At 48.0% G+C, this 20,970-nt stretch overlaps 1 protein-coding gene across 1 annotated transcript; it reads right to left on the bottom strand.

Moving 5' to 3' along the window:
• Nucleotides 1-17,929: 17,929 nt before the first annotated feature.
• Nucleotides 17,930-18,677, bottom strand: LOC147122654 (large ribosomal subunit protein eL33-like). The gene is made up of 2 exons (XM_086003668.1): nucleotides 18,544-18,677; nucleotides 17,930-18,125 (listed from the first exon to the last, which is right to left on the bottom strand). Exons 1-2 carry the CDS (start codon nucleotides 18,675-18,677, stop codon nucleotides 17,930-17,932), a joined length of 330 nt encoding a protein of 109 aa, XP_085859794.1.
• Nucleotides 18,678-20,970: the final 2,293 nt, after the last annotated feature.

Genomic DNA, 20,970 nt, shown 5'->3' with positions numbered 1-20,970 from the left:
TCCAGCAGCTACGCTTATAAAAAGCAGTCGCAAGGCCTGCTTTTAACAAGGTAAGTGGTGAATTAAGTTAAATTAAAACATTTTTTCCACAGGTTTAATATTTTTAAATACTTTAAAGAAAGGTAAGTTTATTTTTAGCCCCATTAGAAACAGTAATTAATTTTTCAAAAATTTGAATTATTGTTTAAAATAGTTATTTTATGTAATTTATAGTTATTTTAAAAATGTGATGTTTTAAAAAAAATTGATTTGAAGTTTAGTGATGTTTTGGGGCTGAATTGTATTCATAGATTTGACCGGTCTTCCTGTCAAATCTATGAATACAGATTCCCTGCTACTATTGGCTCTCCATGGCCCACGTGATCCCAGGGGACGCTTCGAACTAACTGCGCCCTTGGGATACTCAAGCACTGTGCGCCGGCAGTTGGAGGAGGCCCAGGATTGGAATCCCACGCGGGCCCACAGCACAACGGCCGGCGCGCTAGGTAAGTGCAGGTCGGAGGCTTGCACCCGCGGGAAGCCTCCGACCCGAATTTCTGGGCCATTTGTTTAATTTCATTGTTTGCACATTTCTAATGTTTGAATAGTTGTTAGTTGTTTGAATTTTTCTAAAGTTAAATTTGATGAATAGTTGTTAGTTTCTTGTTTGCACTTTTTGAATAATTGTTGAAGTTTCGTCTTTGCATTTTCTTAATGTTGAATAAATGTTCTCACTCTTGATGATTATAAACTGTTACAAAGTTTTAATGCAGTAGTATGAAAGAAAAAAATCATTTGCTGTAACAAATGTGAACAAGAAACAAATTTATCCATATTTTTGAACTGCAAAATTATATTCATTTAACATTAACAGTTAACAATTGGAGATTGCAATAAATTTCTTTTGATATTAAAAATAACAGTGTCCGAGTCTTCTTTTGCTCTCAGTACGAGGGAAGCGGGGCATGAGGTGGGACTCATTACATGAAGATGATGGAGGAGCTTCAGCTCTGACAGCCATGCCCTATTGAGCGGTTGCCTCCTGTGCAGGCTCAGCACCCCTCTGCTCCGGTTTCCGAGGTACAACATTTAACTCGACTGGCTCCTCTCCTGGGATGTCCAGGTCCAGACCTTGCTCGAGAGCGAAAAATTGCAAGGTGCAGCACACTATAATAATCCTGGCCACACTCTCTGGGGAATGCTGCAGTACGGCCCCAGATCTGTCCAAGCACCTGAAGCGGATCTTCAGGGCCCCTGTGGCTCCACGACCTGCCTGGTTAATGGGTCTCATTAAATTGCACCTCCACCTCAGTGTGTGGTGCTCAAAATGGTATCATCAGCCATGGCAACAGGGGGTAGGTGATGGGCCTTCAATAACCACAAAACTAGAAGTTATAGACGTGAACAAGTTGGCTTTTAATCACTAAGATCAGAGCTAACATCTCAACACGCCGACTGGTTCACAGGAATGAGTCATACAGATCCTGGGATCTTTATGTAAGAGAAGTCAGGGGCGGAGCCAAGAGCCAAGACCTAGAACCTCCCAGGTTAGTCGGGAAAGAGGAAGTGAAACTATACACAGTGGGGGAGGGTAATATACCTGAGTGCAAAACGAATACAGGATCAAGACAAACAGATTTCATTACATTCACCCCTTCTATAGATTTAGTCCATCGGGGTGATGTTTCTTAAAAGTTGGTATAAGTGAGTCTGTCAGGAGGTTTTGCAGTTCTCAGTGATCGGCGCAAAGCCGGTTGGGGTGCCTCTAGGGGAGTGGATTCTGGTTCCTCCGCTGTCCGGGCCTCTGCAGTGCCTTCCAGGTTATCTGCAGTGTCCTCCAGGTTAAAGTTGGGCATTGATACCTCTGGGCGTCCTGTCTCTTTGTAGTGTAGGTCTTCATCGGGTAGTCTCCCATCGTTCTCTCCGCTCCCCGAGGGAGCGAGGTCTTTTATGGAAACAGTGTCCTCTTGCCCGTCAGAGTATTCGATATAGGCGTACTGAGGGTTTGCATGGAGGAGCTGTACCTTTTCCACAAGGGGGTCCATTTTATGGCCTCTCACGTGCTTCTGCAATAGTACTGTCCCCGGAGACGTCAGCCACGCGGGTAGAGATATGCCCGAGGTGGATTTCCAGGGGAAAACGAACATCTTTTCGTGAGGGGTAGCGTTAGTGGCAGTACATAACAGAGACCTTATGGAGTGGAGCACATCTGGGAGGACTTCCTGCCAGCGGGAGGTCGGAAGGCCTTTTGACTTTAAGGCTAACGTGACAGCCTTCCAAACAGTAGCATTCTCCCTTTCCACTTGCCCATTACCCCGGGGGTTGTAGCTAGTGGTTCTGCTAGTGGCTATCCCCTTCGAGAGCAAGAACTGGCGCAGCTCGTCACTCAGGAATGACGTCCCCCTATCGCTGTGTATGTAGTTCAGCATGCCAAACATGCAGAATAGATTGCAGAGACACTTGATGACCGTGGCACTGGTCATGTCTGGGCAGGGAATGGCGAAGGGGAAGCGGGAATATTCATCAATGATATTGAGGAAGTATACGTTACGGTCGGCAGAGGGAAGGGGTCCCTTGAAGTCCAGACTTAGGCGCTCGAATGGCCGTGTGGCTTTGATAAGGTGTGCATGGTCAGGCCTGTAGAAACGAGGCTTGCATTCCGCACAGATGCGGCAGGCTCTGGTCATTGCCCTGACCTCCTCGATGGAGTGGGGCAGATTGCGGGACTTTATAAAATGGTATAGTCGGGTGACCCCTGGGTGACAGAGGTCGTTGTGGAGACCCTGTAATTTGTCCGTATGAATGCTGGCACACATTCCCCACGATAGGGCGTCTGGGGGTTCATTAAGGGCTCCCGGCCTGTACATAATATCATAGTCGAACGTGGATAGTTCGATCCTCCACCTGAGTATTTTGCATTCTTGATTTTCCCCCTTTGTTTGTTATTAAACATGAAAGCCACCGACCGCTGGTTGGTGAGCAGGGTGAAACGTTTGCCGGCTAGGTAGTGTCTCCAGTGCCGCACTGCCTCCACTATAGCCTGTGCCTCCTTCTCGACAGAAGAGTGCCTGATTTCAGGTCCCTGAAGGGTTCGGGAGAAGAAGGCCACAGGTCTCCCAGCCTGATTGAGGGTCGCAGCTAAGGCAAAGTCTGACGCATCGCTTTCAACTTGAAAGGGAATGCATTCGTCCACTGCACACACTGCAGCCCTTTCAATGTCCTGTTTAATACTGGTGAAAGCCTCCCGAGCTTCAGCTGATAGTTGGAAGGACGTCGATTTAATGAGGGGTCGGGCCTTATCAGAGTAATTGGGCACCCATTGGGCATAATACGAAAAATATCCCAGGCACCTTTTTAAAGCTTTGGGATTGTGTGGCAGGGGCAGTTCCTTTAGGGGGCGTAATCGGTCAGGGTCCGGTCCAATTACCCCATCATCCACCACACAGCCGAGGATACAGAGACGGGTTGTGTTGAAGACACATTTGTCTTTGTTGTACGTTAGATTCAGCTTTAGGGCAGTTTTTAAAAATCTCGCAAGATTTAGATCGTGGTCTTGCTGGTTGTGCCCGCAGATAGTGACATTGTCCAGATAGGGGTAGGTAGCTTGTAGTTTATTCTCGTCAACCATGCGGTCCATCTCACGTTGGAAGACTGAGACCCCATTTGTTACTCCGAAGGGCACTCTGAGAAAATGGTAGAGGCGCCCGTTCACCTCGAAGGCGGTGTATGGGCGGTCCTCCTTTCTAATGGGGAGCTGGTGATACGCGGATTGGAGGTCGATAGTCGAGAAGACTCGGTATTGCACAATCTGGTTGACCATTTCTGATATGTGGGGTAAAGGGTAGGCGTCCAGCTGGGTATAAATATTAACAGTCTGGCTGTAGTCAATTACCATCCGTTTCTTTTCGCTATTTTTAACTATGACTACTTGGGCACGCCACGGGCTGGTACTGCATTCAATAATGCCTTCCCGCAGGAGTCTGTCCACTTCCGCCTTGATAAAGTGTCTGTCTTCCAGACTGTACCGTCTACTTTTGGTCGCTATGGGCCTACAGTTCGGAGCGAGATTAGCGAATAAAGAGGGCGGGCTGCTTTTTAAGGTTGATAGGCCACAGACTATGAGTGGCGGCTGGGACCCGCCATATGCTAGCGTGACACTTTCGTGGTGGCACTGGAAGTCCAGGCCCAAGATTACATTAACACAGAGTTCTGGCATCACGAGGAGTTTAAAATCCTTGTAGTCCATGCCTTTTACAGTCAGTGTTACCACACAGCAGCCCAAAATGTCCGAAGTGTGGGGCTTAGCAGCCATAGTAATTCTGCTCCGTGTAGGGGTTACCGTTAATGAGTGCCGCCGTACCAGGCTAGGGTGGATAAAACTCTCGGTACTCTCACAGTCAATTAAACATTTCGTTAAATTCCCGTTTACCTGTATGTCCATCATGGATTTTGTCAATGGATGTGGCCTGGATTGATCCACCGTGATCAAAGCCACTGTTGGGCCCTGGGCGGCCGTTGAGTCGGGAAAAGATGGCGGATCCCAAGATGGTGGCCCGCACGGCACGCACGAGGCGGTGACGGAGTTGGAAATCGGATTCCCCCTACAGACTTTGCTAAAATGCCCCTTTTTCTTACATTTGAAGCATGTAGCGTCCTTCGCTGGGCATCGTTGTCTGGGGTGCTTGGCCTGGCTGCAGAAGTAGCATTTCGGGCCTCGAGACATTGCCGCTGTAGTAGGACTCCTGGGTGAACTTCTGTGTGGGGACTCCGGCGGCGTAGAGCTGGTCTGAGAACTGGATGGGGAAGATGGCTGATTCCAAGATGGCGGCCCCCTCGGCGTGCATGAGGCGGTGAGGGCCGCATGGCCGGAAGAATAAGAGTCAGAGTTTTTCTGGGCCATGTCCAGCGATCGCGCAGTGGCCACTGCCTTTTTTAAGTCCAGGACCTCCTTCTCCAGCAGTCTCTGCCGGATATAATTCGATTTGAGGCCCGTGATGAAGGAATCGCGGACCAATTCGTCAGAGTACGCGTTGGCCGTCACGGCCTTGCAGTTACAGTCCCGGACCAGGTCCTTTAGGCCCTGTAAGAAATTGTCCATTGATTCCTCTGGTCGCTGCCTGCGTGTAGCCAGCAGATATCTGGCGTACACTTCGTTTACCGGCCTCTGGTATTGGGCCTTCAGGATAGTGATGGCCTCCGTGTAAGAGGTGGCGTCCCGGATGAATGAATAAATCCGATGACTTACGCGAGTAGTCAGTAGACTCAGTTTATCTACCTCGCCAGCGGATGAGGCCCCCGCGAAGAGTTCGAAGCATTTGAGCCAGTGTCCAAATTGATTTGATGCTTCAGCAGAATGTGGATCCAAGTCCAGATGCTCTGGTTTTAGGAGTCGATCCATCCTAGTATTCTTTAGTGATTAAAATTGATGGGCCTTCAATAACCACAAAACTAGAAGTTATAAACTTGAACAAGTTGGCTTTTAATCACTAAGATCAGAGCTAACATCTCAACACGCCAACTGGTTCACAGGAATGAGTCATACAGATCCTGGGATCTTTATGTAAGAGAAGTCAGGGGTGGAGCCAAGAGCCAAGACCTGGAACCTCCCAGGTTAGTCGGGAAAGAGGAAGTGAAACTATACACAGTGGGGGAGGGTAATATACATGAGTGCAAAACGAATACAGGATCAAGACAAACAGATTTCATTATATTAGGCCTTGTCCCCAATTAGCCAACCATCAGGCTGATCACTTTCCCCGAATATGCCGGCTATATCTGAGTTCCTTACAATAAAAGCATTGTGCGTTGATCCAGCGTGCTTGGCATTCACATGTAGGAATCGCGGACGGGCATCGCACACTACCTGAACATTGAGGGAGTGGAATCCCTTCCTGTTCAGGTACCTCTGTGAGTCCTCATTGGGTGGCCTTCAATGTCACATGAGTGCCATCAATCACTCCAAACACCTTTGGAAAGCCAACTATTCGATAAATCTCCAGTGACCTCTGCCATTGCTTCACGAGTGTCAAACCAAATTTAATAAAGTAATTCACCCTGCAGAACAAGGTATCTGTCACCTGTCAGATGCTGCCACTTGGCTGATCCAGCACAGGGCTCCTATCAATGCCTGGAATGAGCCGCTCCAGTAGAAATTTAAAGCTGCTGTGAACTTCATCTCAACAGTGATCGCTGTGCTGGTTGAGGATCGAGGCCTCGGGTCCTCCCTCAGTAACTTGCAGAGCACGACCAGCTCCTTCGACATCTCCTCGTAACTCAAGCGAGGCTTGTAAACATGAGTGGAGTAACTGCAGATGGGGTAAACTCTCCGCCTATGCAGCCTCACTCATTTAGCCTCGAGTCTATGGGCTTTGAGGCTCCGTAGCTCTCTCTCCACTATTTTTTTTATTTGTTCACAGGATGTGGGCATCACTGGCAAGGCCAGCTTTTACTGCCTATCCCTAGTTGCCCTTGAGAAGCTGGTGGTGAGCCGCCTTCTTGAACCGCTGCAGTCTGTGTGTTGAAGGTACTCCCACGGTGCTGTTAGGGAGGGAGTGCCAGGGTTTTGACCCAGCGATGATGAAGAAATGGCAATATATTTCCAAGTCAGGATGGTGTGTGATTTGGAGGGGAATTTGGAGGTGGTGGTGTTCCCATGCACCTGCTGCCCTTGTCCTTCTAGGTGGTAGAGGTGGCAGGTTTGGGAGGTGCTGCCGAAGAAGCCTTGGCGAGTTGCTGCAGTGCATCCTGTAGCTGGTACACACTGCAGCCACGTTACGCTGGTGGTGGAGGGAATAAATGTTTAAGGTGGTGGATGGGGTGCCAATCAAGCGGGCTGCTTTGTCCTGGATGGTGGCGAGCTTCTTGAGTGTTGTTGGAACTGCACTCATCCAGGCAAGTGGAGAGTATTCCTTTACACTCCTGACATTTTTTTTATTCATTCCTGGGATGTGGGTGTCGCTGGCAAGGCCAGCATTTATTGCCCATCCCTAACTGCCCTTGAGTAAGTAGTGGTGAGCTACCTTCTTGAACTGCTGCAGTCCTTTGGCCAAAGTACCCCCATAGTGCTGTTAGGGAGGGAGTTCCACGATTTTGACCCAGCGACGATGAAGGAATGGCAATATACTTTCAAGTCAGGATGGTGTGTAACTTGGAGGGGAACTTGCAGGTGATGGTGTTCCCATGCTGTCCTTGTCATTGTAGTTGGTAGAGGTCGTGGGTTTGGGAGGTGCTGCCTGTTGAGTCTGTGTTTTCCAAATGTAGTTATGCTGAATAACTGGACACAGACAACAGAATACTTAAACAGGTCTTTAGTAATTGAGGATCAGGGCTGAACTGAAATACAACTGCTCCACAGGGTTTATATACCGGTGTGGTCACCACCGGTACTACAATATACAGGAGCCATCAGAAAGTAGTTCATCACCTTAAGGTAGTCTCTTAAGGTGGTACAGGTTACATACACTACAATTCCTCCCCTTTTAGCTTAACAGTGTACACCCCAATTTAAACATAACATGGATAACATATATACAACTTCATACAAAACTGTTCAAAGATTCAGTCTCTGAGGAGGCCTCCTGATCCGGGCCGGATAACGCCTTTCAGGGGTCTCTGGTTCTCGTTGCTGGGGTGACTCATCCATTTGATCTCTTATGGATTGAACATCATCATGTACGTTCGAGTCTGAGGTAGATGCTACAGGCTCAATAACTTCTTCAACTGGTGTCTCTGCCGTAGACATGGGGTCGACCCTTGTTCTCGATTCCACAAGTTGGTCAGCATGACGTCGTATTACGTTCTCACTGTTGAGTCTGTGTGTCCCAGTTATGCTTAGGATCAATCACTGGACACAGACAACAAGAATAACTTTTAACAGGTCTTTACTATTCGGAGGTCAGGGCTGAACTGCCCAGCAAATCCCTACACAACACTTATATACCGGTGTGGTCACCACCGGTATTACAGTATACAGCAGCCAAGAGAAAGTAGTACATCTCTTAAGGTAGTTCTCTTAAGGTGGAACAGGTTACATACACCACAATCCTCCCTTTTCAGCTTAACAGTTATATCCCCATTTAACATAACATAATAACATATATATATATATATACAACTTCATGCAAAACAGTTCAAAGATTCAGTCTCTGAGGAGGCCTCCTGATTCGAGTTGGATAACGCCTTTCAGGGGTCTCTGATTCTCGTTGCTGGGGTGACTCATCTAGTTGGTCTCTTATGGATTGGACATCATCATCAGGTACATTCACTTCTGAGGTAGATGCTTCAGGTTCACTAACTTCTTCCACGGTTGTCTCTGCCGTAACCATGGGTTCGACCATTGTTCTCGATTCTACCAGTTGGTCAGCATGACGCCGTATTACATTTTCACCAATATCTACCGTGTACATCAGGGGTCCTTGTCTGGCCCGAATTGTTCCAGATTGCCATTTCTCATTTTTATAGTCCCGGGCTAACACTGGTTGTCCTATTTCGAAACTCCGAGTGGTCTTGTTATTTATATGCCGGAACTGTTTGTTTTCAACTTCCCTCCGCACATTTGGTTTTAACAAGTCCAACCTGGACCGCAACCTCCTGTTATAGAACATCATGGCAGGACTTTGGTTTGTCACTGCATGAGTGGCGTTTCGATATGCCAGTAGGAATTTGTCCACCTTGTGTTGTAGTGGAATCTGATCTTCGTTCATGGCCTTTATTGCTTTTTTGAACGTTTGTACAAATCTCTCGGCCAACCCGTTTGTAGCTGGATGATATGGGGCAGAGGTGTAATGTTTCACCCCATTCTTCTTCATGAATTTCTGGAATTCTTCTGACACGAACTGCGGTCCGTTGTCTGAACATATTTGTTCTGGCAATCCATTTCTTGCAAATATCGTTCTTAGCAACCGCGATCGTCTTTTCCGAGGTAGTGGTAGTCATCTTAATCACTTCTGGCCATTTAGAATGTGCGTCCACCGCAATTAAAAACATGGAGTCCATGAATGGACCAGCAAAGTCAATATGTACACGTTGCCATGGGGTTGAAGGCCATTCCCATGGATGCAGCGGTGCAATCGGAGGTGCATTTTGCACTTTTTGGCACCCTGAGCAGCTTTTCGTCAGATCCTCTATCTGTTGGTCGATACCCGGCCACCACACAGAAGCCCTAGCAAGGCTTTTCATCTTGACTCCCCCCAGATGACCTTCATGCAGTTCCTTTAGAACTCTCTCTCTTAACTTAGGAGGAATAATCACCCTTGTTCCATACATCAATGTTCCTTGACAGACGGACAACTGGTCTCGTCTTGCTGAGAATGCCGGTAACAGTGGATCACCATGTGCTGGCCATCCCTTCACTGTCACTTCGTAGACCCGGGACAGTGTCGGGTCGTTCCTGGTTTCTCTTTCAATACTTGCATTGGTGACTGGTAAACATTCGATGATGGTCGAGTGAAATAACTCAACAGGGTCAACCGTCGGTGCCTCCTCCTCTGTAGGTAGTGGCAGGCGCGACAGCCCATCAGCATTACCATGCTGCTTTGTACCTTTGAATTCAATCTGATATTGATGTGCCCCTAGGAAAAGGGACCATCTCTGGAGTCTCTGTGCTGTCATCACCGAAACACACTTCTTAGGGTTAAAAATGGATACCAACGGCTGGTGGTCTGTCAGAAGCGTAAACTTTTGGCCCTGCAGGTAATGATTAAACTTCTTTACTCCCCACACAAGGCTGAGAGCCTCCCTATCTATCTGAGCATAGTTGCGCTCAGCGGAGGTCAATGATCTGGATGCGAACGCGACTGGCCTCTCCAGGCCATTTGGCAACTTGTGTGAGAGTACTGCCCCAATACCATATGGAGAAGCATCACAAGCCAAACGAATAGGCAGCGTTGGGTTGAAGTGAGCCAACACTTCCTCTGAGGTGATCAATGCCTTGCTTTTGCGAAAGGCCCTCTTACAGTCCTCACTCCACTTCCATGGTACTCCCTTCTGCAAAAGAGCATTCAGCGGGTGCAACACCGTGGATAAATTTGGCAGAAACTTATGGTAATAGTTAATCAACCCTAGGAACGACCTCAACTGGGATACATTATCCGGAGCGGGAGCCTTCACAACAGCTTCGATCTTGTCAGGAGACTTATGAAGCCCCTCCTGGTCAATGACATGACCACAGTACGAGATCCGCTTCTGAAAGAACTCACATTTCTGGCGATTAACTCGAAGTCCATATTCTTTCAATCTGGTGAGCACCAGTTCCAAATTTGCAAGGTGTTCCTCGTCATCATCTCCTGTAATCAGAATATCGTCCAGGTAACATTGTGTGCCTGGAATTCCCTGTAATACCTGCTCCATGGCCCTCTGCCAAATTGCTGGAGCCGATGCCACTCCAAAAACCAATCTATTATACTGGTACAAGCCTCTATGCGTGTTGATCGTGAGATACTGGCGTGACTCTTCCTCAACTTCCATCTGTAAGTACGCCTGCACCAGGTCTATCTTGGTGAAGTGTTTCCCGCCAGACAACGAAGCGAAGATATCCTCAATCCGCGGAAGCGGATACTGCACCGTGTGAAGCACCGGATTAACAGTGATCTTGAAATCTCCACAGATGCGAACCTTCCCCGGTTCCCCCGGCTTGTTGCTCGATGAACGCTTCATGACGGGAACAATGGGCGTGGCCCACTCACTCCAGTCTACCTTAGACAGTACTCCTGAACGTTCTAGCCCTTCCAGCTCAGCTTCCACAGCAGGTCGTATCGCATAAGGTACTGGTCTGGCTTTGAAAAATTTTGGGTTTACATGTTCTTCAACTTTGATGTTTGCCGTAATTCCTCTCAGTGTTCCCAGTCCCTGTTGGAACACCTCTTTAGCATCGTCCAATATTCTGGACAATCGTTTAGGTTTGACATCTTTTTTACCGGAATCTAGCGTTAGTGCTTTTAAGGAATGCCAGTCCATATTTATTTTCCTAATCCACTCCCGTCCCAGTAGTGGTGGACCTCCCTCAGGTAGCACATATAAGTCCATTCCTCGGCTTTCTTTGCCCTTGTGGACCACCTTTACCTCTATCTTCCCGATGGGGTATACTCTTTGCCCCGTGTATGTTTTCAATACAATCTCCGTATCACGTAGGGGAATATGTGGGAATAACCTTATGTAATCTTGCTTATTCATGACCGTCAATGCCGATCCAGTGTCCAATTCCATCTTCACTTGGACTCCTGCTATCTGAAGTGTGACCCAAATTGTTTGGAGGTCTGCTTCCTTACCAACATTGTGTACTCTTAGACTACCCAGTTCATTACTGCTGGAGTCTGAATCTGACTTCTGTTCGTTCGAACTGTTCTCTGTCACCTTGTGTACCTTTCTGTACTTTTCCTGCGGTGACTTTTTGTTGCTGGTGTTCTTTCCTGACCGGCATACTTTAGCTATGTGACCAAGCCCGCCACATTTTCTGCATTCCTGATTTTGAACCAGCACTGGTTCTGACCGTGCGTTGTCTTTCCACAACGATAACATTTTACTGTACCCAAGACCATTTGATTGGTGCTGAGTTCCGGTGACCGTAGCTGCATTTCTGCCGTGCCTCTCGCTGCGGCTTCGTGCGATGCTGCAATAGTGACAGCTTTATCAAGCGTAAGATCATTCTCCTCAAGCAGTCGCTTTTGTGTTCCTTCTTTTAACAATCCACACACAAATTTATCTCTCAGCGCATCTGCTAGTCCTGTTCCAAACTGACAGTACTTTGATAGCTTACGCAATTCAATTAAAAATTCAGCGTTGTTTTCGTCTTTCAGCTGCGTTCTTCTGTAAAATTTAAATCATTCCGCTATCATCAGCGGCGTGGGGTTTAATTGATTTTTCAGGACAGTAACAATATTCGCGAAAGTCTGATCTGCCGGTTTATCTGGTGATAGAAGGTGCTTCAATAGCCCGTATGTCTTCGCACCCATTGAGCTTAACAAGGTTAGTGCTTTCTCATCATCTGGTACCTTATTTGCTTTACAATAAACTTCCATGCGTTCTACATACGTGGTCCAATCTTCGATATCGCTATCAAAGGCATTAATGTTCCCATGCTTAGGCATCCTTGCAAGTTTTTAAATTTTTCTTTTTCTCAAAATGGCGGCTTCCCGCGCTTGTCTTCTTCCCCCGCCTACTAAAATGGCGGCTTCCCGCACTTGGCGGTCTTTCCCGCGCTCGTCTTCTTCCCCCGCCGACTACAATGGCGGATTCCCGCGTTTGCCTTCTTCCCCCGCTGGCTGCAATGGCGATTGCCGTGCTGCTGCCGTTCTCGCCTCCCCAGCGGTTCTCAATTCCCCGACGCTGCTTTGCCTCGCAGCCCCGCTTGCAGCCCGGTCCTTTACACCGGCTGCGTTTGATTTCTCCATGGCTCTCGTGCCTTAAGCTGCCCCAGTCGCTGCGCCTCTCGGCCTCGATTGCAGCCCGGCCCTTTTTACCGGCCGTGGTCGAGTTCTCCGCCCTTATTCCTCCGTTTTCCCTCCCCTACTCCACAGCCAACATGGCCGACTTTCTGCTCGTGTCGCTGATCGGCTTACACACCACCGTGGTAGAAGGGATGATCACTGCCTGTCGCTGATGGAGGGCTTCGTGGTCAGAATTTTTCTTTTTAACCCGGGTTCTCGATGCCTCCCGTGCGATGGTGCTCAGCAGGATGATGAGGGCGGATGCCTCTTCTCGACACCCATTCTGAGGACGAAGCTGCCTTGGATGTAAAACGGCCGCAGGGTAAGATCGGACTCATCGCCACTGTTGAGTCTGTGTGTCCCAGTTATGCTTAGGATCAATCACTGGACACAGACAACAAGAATAACTTTTAACAGGTCTTTACTATTCGGAGGTCAGGGCTGAACTGCCCAGCAAATCCCTACACAACACTTATATACTGGTGTGGTCACCACCGGTATTACAGTATACAGCAGCCAAGAGAAAGTAGTACATCGCTTAAGGTAGTTCTCTTAAGGTGGAACAGGTTACATACACCACACTCACCAACGTCTACCGTGTACATCAAGGGTCCTTGTTGGGCACGAATTGTTCCGGATTGCCATTTATCATTCCTATAGTCCCTGGCCAACACTGGTTGTCCTATTTCGAAAGTCCGAGTGCCCTTGTTATTTACATGCTGGAATTGTTTGTTTTCGACTTCCCTACGCACATTGGGTTTTAACAAATCCAATCGGGACCGCAACCTCCTGTTATAGAACATTATGGCAGGGCTTTGATTTGTCACTGCATGCGTGGCGTTTCGGTATGCCATCAGGAAATTGTCCACCTTGTGTTGTAGTGGAATATGGTCTTCGCTCATGGCCTTTATCGCCTTTTTGAACGTTTGTACAAATCTCTCGGCCAACCCATTTGTAGCCGGATGATATGGGGCAGATGTGTAGTGTTTCACCCCATTCTTCTTCATGAATTTCTGGAATTCTTCTGACACGAACTGTGGTCCGTTGTCTGAACATATTTGTTCCGGCAGCCCATTCCTTGCAAATATGGTTCTTAGGACTGCGATCGTCTTTTCAGAGGTAGTGGTCGACATCTTAATCACTTCTGGCCATTTAGAATGTGCGTCTAACGCTATCAAAAACATGGAATCCATGAATGGACCTGCAAAGTCGATATGCACACGATGCCATGGGGTTGAAGGCCATTCCCACGGATGCAGCGGTGCAATTGGAGGTGCATTTTGAACTTTTTGGCACCCTGAGCAGCTTTTAGTCAGATCCTCTATTTGTTTGTCGATACCTGGCCACCACACATAAGCCCTAGCAAGGCCTTTCATCTTGACTCCCCTCAGCTGACCTTCATGCAGTTCCTTCAGAACTCTCTCCCTTAATTTAGGAGGAATAATCACCCTTGTTCCATACATCAATGTTCCTTGACAGACGGACAGCTGCTCTCGTCTGGCTGAGAATGCCGGTAACAGTGGTTCGCCATGTGTTGGCCATCCCTTCACTGTCAAATCGTAGACCCGAGACAGTGTCGGGTCGTTTCTGGTCTCTCTCTCAATACTCGTATTGGTGACTGGTAAGCATTCGATGATGGTCGAGTGAAATATCTCGACAGGGTCAACTGCCGGTGCCTCTTCCGCTGTAGATAGTGGCAGGCGCGACAGCCCATCAGCATTACCATGTTGCTTTGTACCTTTGAATTCGATATCATATTGATGTGCCCCTAGGAAAAGGGACCATCTCTGAAGCCTCTGCGCCGTCATAACCGGAACACCCTTCTTAGGGTTAAAGATGGAAACCAACGGCTGGTGATCTGTCAGCAGCGTAAACCTTTGGCCTTGCAGGTAATGGTTAAATTTCTTAACTCCCCACACGAGGCTGAGAGCCTCCCTATCTATCTGAGCATAGTTGCGCTCAGCGGAGGTCAATGATCTGGATGCGAACGCGACTGGCCTTTCCAAGCCATTTGGCAACTTATGTGAGAGCACTGCCCCGATACCATATGGAGAAGCATCACAAGCTAAACGAATAGGCAACGTTGGGTTAAAGTGAGCCAACACTTCCTTAGAGGTGATCAGTGCCTTGCTTTTTTGAAAAGCCCGCTTACAGTCCTCGCTCCACTTCCACGGTACACCCATTTGCAAAAGAGTGCTCAGCGGGTGTAACACCGTGGATAAATTTGGAAGAAACTTGTGGTAATAGTTAATCAACCCAAGGAACGACCTCAACTGGGATACATTTTCCGGAGCGGGAGCTTTCACAACAGCTTCGATCTTGTCAGGTGACTTATGAAGCCCCTCATGGTCAATGACGTGACCGCAGTACGAGATTCGCTTCTGAAAGAACTCACATTTCTGGCGATTAACTCTGAGTCCATATTCTTTCAATCTGGTGAGCACCTGCTCCAAATTCGCGAGGTGTTCCTTATCATCATCTCCTGTAATCAGAATGTCGTCCAGGTAGCATTGTGTGCCTGGAATTCCCTGTAATACCTGCTCCATGGCCCTTTGCCAAATTGCTGGAGCCGATGCCACTCCAAAAACCAGTCTATTATACCGATATAAGCCCTTATGTGTGTTGATCGTGAGATACTGGCATGACGCTTCATCAACTTCCATCTGTAAGTACGCCTGCGCCAGGTCTATCTTGGTGAAGTGTTTCCCGCCAGACAGCAAAGCGAAGATATCCTCAATCCGCGGAAGCGGATATTGCACCGTGTGAAGAACCGGATTAACAGTGATCTTGAAATCGCCACAGATGCGAACCTTCCCAGGTTCCCCCGGCTTGTTGCTCAACGAACGCTTCATGACGGGAACAATGGGCGTGGCCCATTCGCTCCAGTCCACCTTTGACAGTACTCCTGAACGTTCTAGCCCTTCCAGCTCTGCTTCCACAGCAGGTCGTATCGCATAAGGTACCGGTCTGGCTTTGAAAAATTTTGGGTTTGCATGTTCTTCAACCTTGATGTTTGCCGTAATTCCTTTCAGTGTTCCCAGTCCCTGTTGGAACACCTCCTTAGCATCATCCAATATTTTGGACAGTCGTTTAGGTTTGACATCGTCCTCTTTACAGGAATCTACAGTTAGTGCTTGTAAGGAATGCCAGTCCATATTTATTCTCCGGATCCATTCCCGTCCCAGTAGTGGTGGACCTCCCTCAGGTAACACATACAAGTCCATTCCCTGACTTTCTTTACCATTGTAGACCACCTTTACCTTTATCTTTCTGATGGGGTATACTCTTTGCCCCATGTATGTTTTCAATACAATCTCCGTATCCCTCAGGGGAATGTGTGAGAATAACCTTTTGTACTCTTGCTTATTCATGACCGTCAATGCCGATCCAGTGTCCAATTCCATCTTCACTTGGACTCCTGCTATCCGAAGCATGACCCAGATAGTTTGGTGGTCTGCTGTGTTATCCACATTATGTATTTTTAGACAACCCAGTTCCTTACTGCTGGAGTCTGAATCCGTCTTTTGTTCATCCGAACTGTTCTCTGTCACCTTGTGTACTTTCTTGTACTTCTCCTGCGGCGACTTTTTGTTGCTGGTCTTCTTTCCTGACCGGCATACTTTCGCTATGTGACCAAGTCTGCCACATTTCCTGCATTCTTTATCTTTGAACCAGCACTGGTTCTGATCATGTGTTGTCCTTCCGCAACGATAACACTTTGCTGCACCCAATGCCATTTCATTGGTGCTGAATTCCGATGGCCTTTGCTGCATTTCCGCAGTGCCTCGTGCTGCTGCCTCGTGCGATGCTGCAATGCTGAAAGCTTTGTCCAGCGTAAGATCCTTTTCCTCTAGCAGTCGCTTCTGGGTTCCTTCCTTTAGTAGCCCACACACGAACTTATCTCTCAGAGCGTCTGCTAGTCCTGTACCGAACTGACAGTACTTCGATAACTTGCGCAGTTCGATTAAGAATTCAGCGTTGCTTTCCTCTTTAAGCTGAATTATTTTGTAAAATTTAAATCGTTCCGCTATCAGCAGCGGCGTGGGGTTTAAATGCTCTTGCAGGATAGTAACAATCTCAGCGAAACTCTTTCCTACCGGTTTATCTGGTGTTACAAGGTGCCTTAATAACCCGTACGGCTTCGCACCCATCGAGTTTAATATGGTTAGTGCTTTCTTATCCACCGGTACCTCATTCGCTGTACAGTAAACTTCAACGCGTTCCACATAAGTGGCCCAATCTTCTACATCGCTATCAAAAGCAGTGATGTTACCCGTTTTTGGCATCTTGTTGAGTTTCCTTTATTTTATTTATTTTTCAAAAATGGCGGCTTCCCGCGCTTGGCGGCTTTTCCCCGCGCTTATCTTCTTCCCCCGCCGACTAAAATGGCGATTACCACGCTGTTGCCGTTCTCGCCTCCCAGCGATCCTTATTTCCCCCGACGCTGCTGCTCTTGTTCCCCGCCGCTCCCGCGGTCCTCGTGGACATTAACGCTTTTCTGGCTGCTGCGCGTCTCTGCCCGATTGCAGTCCGGCCCTTTTCACCGGCTGCGGTCGTGTTCTCCGCCCTTTTCTTCGGTTTCCCTCCCCTTCTCCCACTGACAACTCGGCCGACTTTCTCTCCGTGTCGCTAGATCGGGCTTACCCGCCGCTGTCGTAGAAGGGATGATCACTGCCTGTTGCTGATGGTGGACTTCGTGGCCAGCAAATCCAAACCGGGTTCTCGATGCCTCCCGTGCAATGCGGTGCTCAGCAGGATGATGAGGGCGGATGCCCCTTTTCGACACCCGTTTTGAGGACGAAGCTTCCTTGGATGCAAAACTGCCGTTAGGTACGATCAGACTCGTCGCCACTGTTGAGTCTGTGTTTTCCAAATGTAGTTATGCTGAATAACTGGACACAGACAACAGAATACTTAAACAGGTCTTTAGTAATTGAGGGTCAGGGCTGAACTGAAATACAACTGCTCCACAGGGTTTATATACCGGTGTGGTCACCACCGGTACTACAATATACAGGAGCCATCAGAAAGTAGTTCATCACCTTAAGGTAGTCTCTTAAGGTGGTACAGGTTACATACACTACACTGCCGAAGACTTGTGCCTTGTAGATGGTGGAAAGGCTTTGGGGAGTTAGGAAGTGGGCATGACGGCATCACAGACCAGTAATATTACAATGAGAGAAAAGCTCAAGGGGATTACTTGTTAGCCATCTGTATCATGAGGTTGTATTAATGTTATCCTGAGATTCAAGGAATCCCAACATGGTCTCGCCTGCCACCATTTTAACCCTGCTGCTTTTAGTCGCAGGAATGGCGCCTGCCACATGCAGGCAGGGGCCTCATTCAAATGTAAAAGTCGTGCTCCGATGATGTAATTTGGACCTCAGTTTAATTTTAACTCAAAATTGCAGGAGTCCCACCCAGTGCCCACGCCGCCAGTGAAACCTAACCGGACTGCAGCTCAGTGGATCGGAGGATATTTTTTGGAACATTTTACTATTTAATGTCGATTTATATACAGCTATGCTTTAAATCCTTGATGGGTGCAGCATCACACGAATCCTGTGCCCAACAGCCTTAGCGGGCAGCTTACTGCGGAAACTGGCACAGAGCGTGCCACTATTTCCATGAGCACAAGTCACTTTATACCAAATGACACGAGTCTTGTTTGGTTTACCACAGGGAGTGCCAGTGTTGGTCTTTGCTTTGTAGACGTAGGCACATAGGAACAGGAGTAGGCCATTTAGCCCCTCGAGCCTGTTCCGTCATTCAATGAGATCTTGGCTGATCTGTAACCTAACTCCATATACCTGCCTTTGGCCCATGTCCATTAATACCTTTGGTTAACAAAAATCTATCAATCTCAGATTTAAAATTAATAATTGATCTAGCATCAATTGCCATTTGATGAAGAGAGTTCCAAACTTCTACCACCCTTTGTGTGTAGAAGTGTTCCCTAATTTCACTCCTGAAAGGCCTGGCTCTAATCTTTAGACTATGCCCCCTAGTCCCAGACTCCCCAACCAGCGGAAATAGTTTCTCTCTATCTACCCTATCTGCCCCCCATAATATCTTGAAAACTTTGATCAAATCATCCCTCAACCTTCTAAGTTCTAGGGAATACAACCCTACTTTGTGTAATCTCTTGCCCAGGTAAAAATCTGTTTCATCTCGGGAATAAACACTCTCAATCTTCAGGAGAGCATTTTGCTCTGGTTTTGAAGTCCTCATATTGAAGCCAGTAAACACAGCATTGCACCACAATCTTTGAGACATTGCGAGAGCATGTGGGGCAGCTTAATAGCCTGCCCTAGAATCCAAGATCTGTCAGATTTCCTGGGAGCGTTTCCAGCTTCCAGATTGCTTCTTTCACACTTTATTTTGCTTTATCATCCACAGAAAGCTTTTTTTGTTCATCGTGGGTGCTATTGTTACTACTTTCTTCTGGATGGAAGAACGCTTGAAGGGAAAGGAGCTGCAACAAAAAACGCAGCAACCAGTAGCAGCAGCTGCTGCACCTCTCAGAAGCCAGTGGGTGAGGGGGAGGGGGGCTGCTGCTCGTAGCAGGCCATAGCCAGAATGAAGGGTGTACGGGCCAAGTGTCTCTTTCTTGGACCTATCTCAGCAGCAGTGCATCAGGAGATTGCGCTTACTCCAGACAGACTGTTGCAAAACTCTGACAACCTCCTGCAACAGGACCAGCTGCCTGCTAGACCAGGAGGGCCATGCTTTGCAGTGTCTCTCAAAGTCACCACAGCCCTTAACTTCTTCTCTGCTGACACCTTTCAGTCTGCTACAGTCTGCAGTGCACAGCCGCATTAAGCAAGTGACCGACACCCTGTTTGCAAGGGCTAACCATTACATCACCTTTCCTATTGATCTCAACAGTCAACAGGTGTTCAGGGATTTGCAGCAGTGGATCGCTTTCCCCATGTCATTGACTGCACAGATGTTACCAACAGAGTACTGGAATACCCCGGCAACACTCATCGATAGAAAAGGCTACCATTCCAGCAAGGTATCCAGGCAGCTGCCACAACCCATTTATCCTAAGACCCCTAATTTCTCCTAATTTTTGAACCACCTGCCAGGAATGTTGCAGAATGGCAGTTGGGGGAGAAGGGATAACCCCTGCAGATGTTGCTCAGGAAACCCCTCTGCAACCCCACCTCGCCTGAGCAACATAGGTACAATCAAAACCAGGGGACTACCAGGATTATTATTCAGCGCACCACAGGGATGCTGAAGTAGAGGTTCCAGTGTCTCGACAGGCCTGGTGGCTCCCCACCATGTGCCCCTTGAAGAATCTCCCTCATCGTGGTAGGGTGCTGCATGTTGCGCAACCTTACCATCCAGAGAGGCAGAGCAGCAGCTGCAGCAGTCTTCATTAGATGAGGAAGACCAGTGGGAAGGCGAGGAAGCAGTTGAAGAAGGAGAACTGCCTCAGTGACTTGCTGGAAGAGATGTGAGGAGGCAACTCATCAATCAATGATTCAATTGACCTACTCATTCCCCTGCCCTGAAAACTTTCACACAGCCGCTCTACTTAACAGTCCTTGTTACACCCTTCACTACTCCCATCATTCTGCATCAAAGAACATTCAAACCATTTAGACAACATCTGTATTGATAGCATACTGACAATTTGGACTCAGAAGTTGCTATAATACCACACTGTAGACCAAAGTGCCAAATTTGATAAAGGTAATTAATTCAATGGTGAACATAGCAATTGCCTTCCATTCATTTGTGACCCAAGTGATCCACCCATAAAGAAGGTTTATGAACTCTGATATTCCTATGAGGTTCTCCCCTTAGTGACCTCAGTAGAGCTGGTGGAAGGCAGTCGTTCTCCATGCTGGGATGGCTTCTGGGTACTCGAGCCTGTGAGGGCCCAGCTGCCAACGGCTGCACCTCAGCTGCTGCCGGGGTAGTCTGGACCAGCTGTCTTCTGGCACCATGGGCGAGGATGTGGCGAAGGGGCAGACGCAATGACACCCTGAGAGAGGACAACATGTACTGCTCCTATCGCACCACTGTGACTCCCATCGGCAAGCTCTCTCCTGGGCTGTCCCTGCCATCAATACCTGCTGCTGCTCTCTGGTGCGGGGTTTCTCACCATGTGCATTATCTAAACCATATGGAGTGCCAATGTCTGAGCTGCTGCCTGGGAGGGATTGAGCATGTGATGCTGCATCCTCAGGTGGATTGTCCTCCTCCAAGGTGTTTTCCGCAGTGGTCTCTTGCTGCCTAGAAGAACCTTGAAGAAAGGGAAAAGGGACAAGAATTTAGGACAGCAGGTAAAAGCTGGATATTAGCAGCTGACCGCCTTGAGAATACAGCTTGAAGTTGTTATGATTGCTGCATATTTGCTGAGGTGGATGAAGTGTTACAAGTAATAAGCAGACATCGTGCTGCGCTAAGCCGCCAGCCTCTATTTCCGACACCCATGGCTTTACCTGGGCCACTCATCTCCAGGAGTATCAGTGATGCAGCCTCGTACGGATTTGTCCTCATATCCCAATGTCATCACCATCTTTATAAAAAGAGGAAATGCTGGAAACACTCA

Source organism: Somniosus microcephalus, chromosome 2 (genome assembly GCF_052327205.1).
Source record: "Somniosus microcephalus isolate GS21.2 chromosome 2, FLI_Smic_1.0, whole genome shotgun sequence".
NCBI lineage: Eukaryota > Metazoa > Chordata > Chondrichthyes > Squaliformes > Somniosidae > Somniosus > Somniosus microcephalus.
Note: the sequence above shows the minus strand (reverse complement) of the source record. Positions and strands in the feature narration are given on the sequence as shown.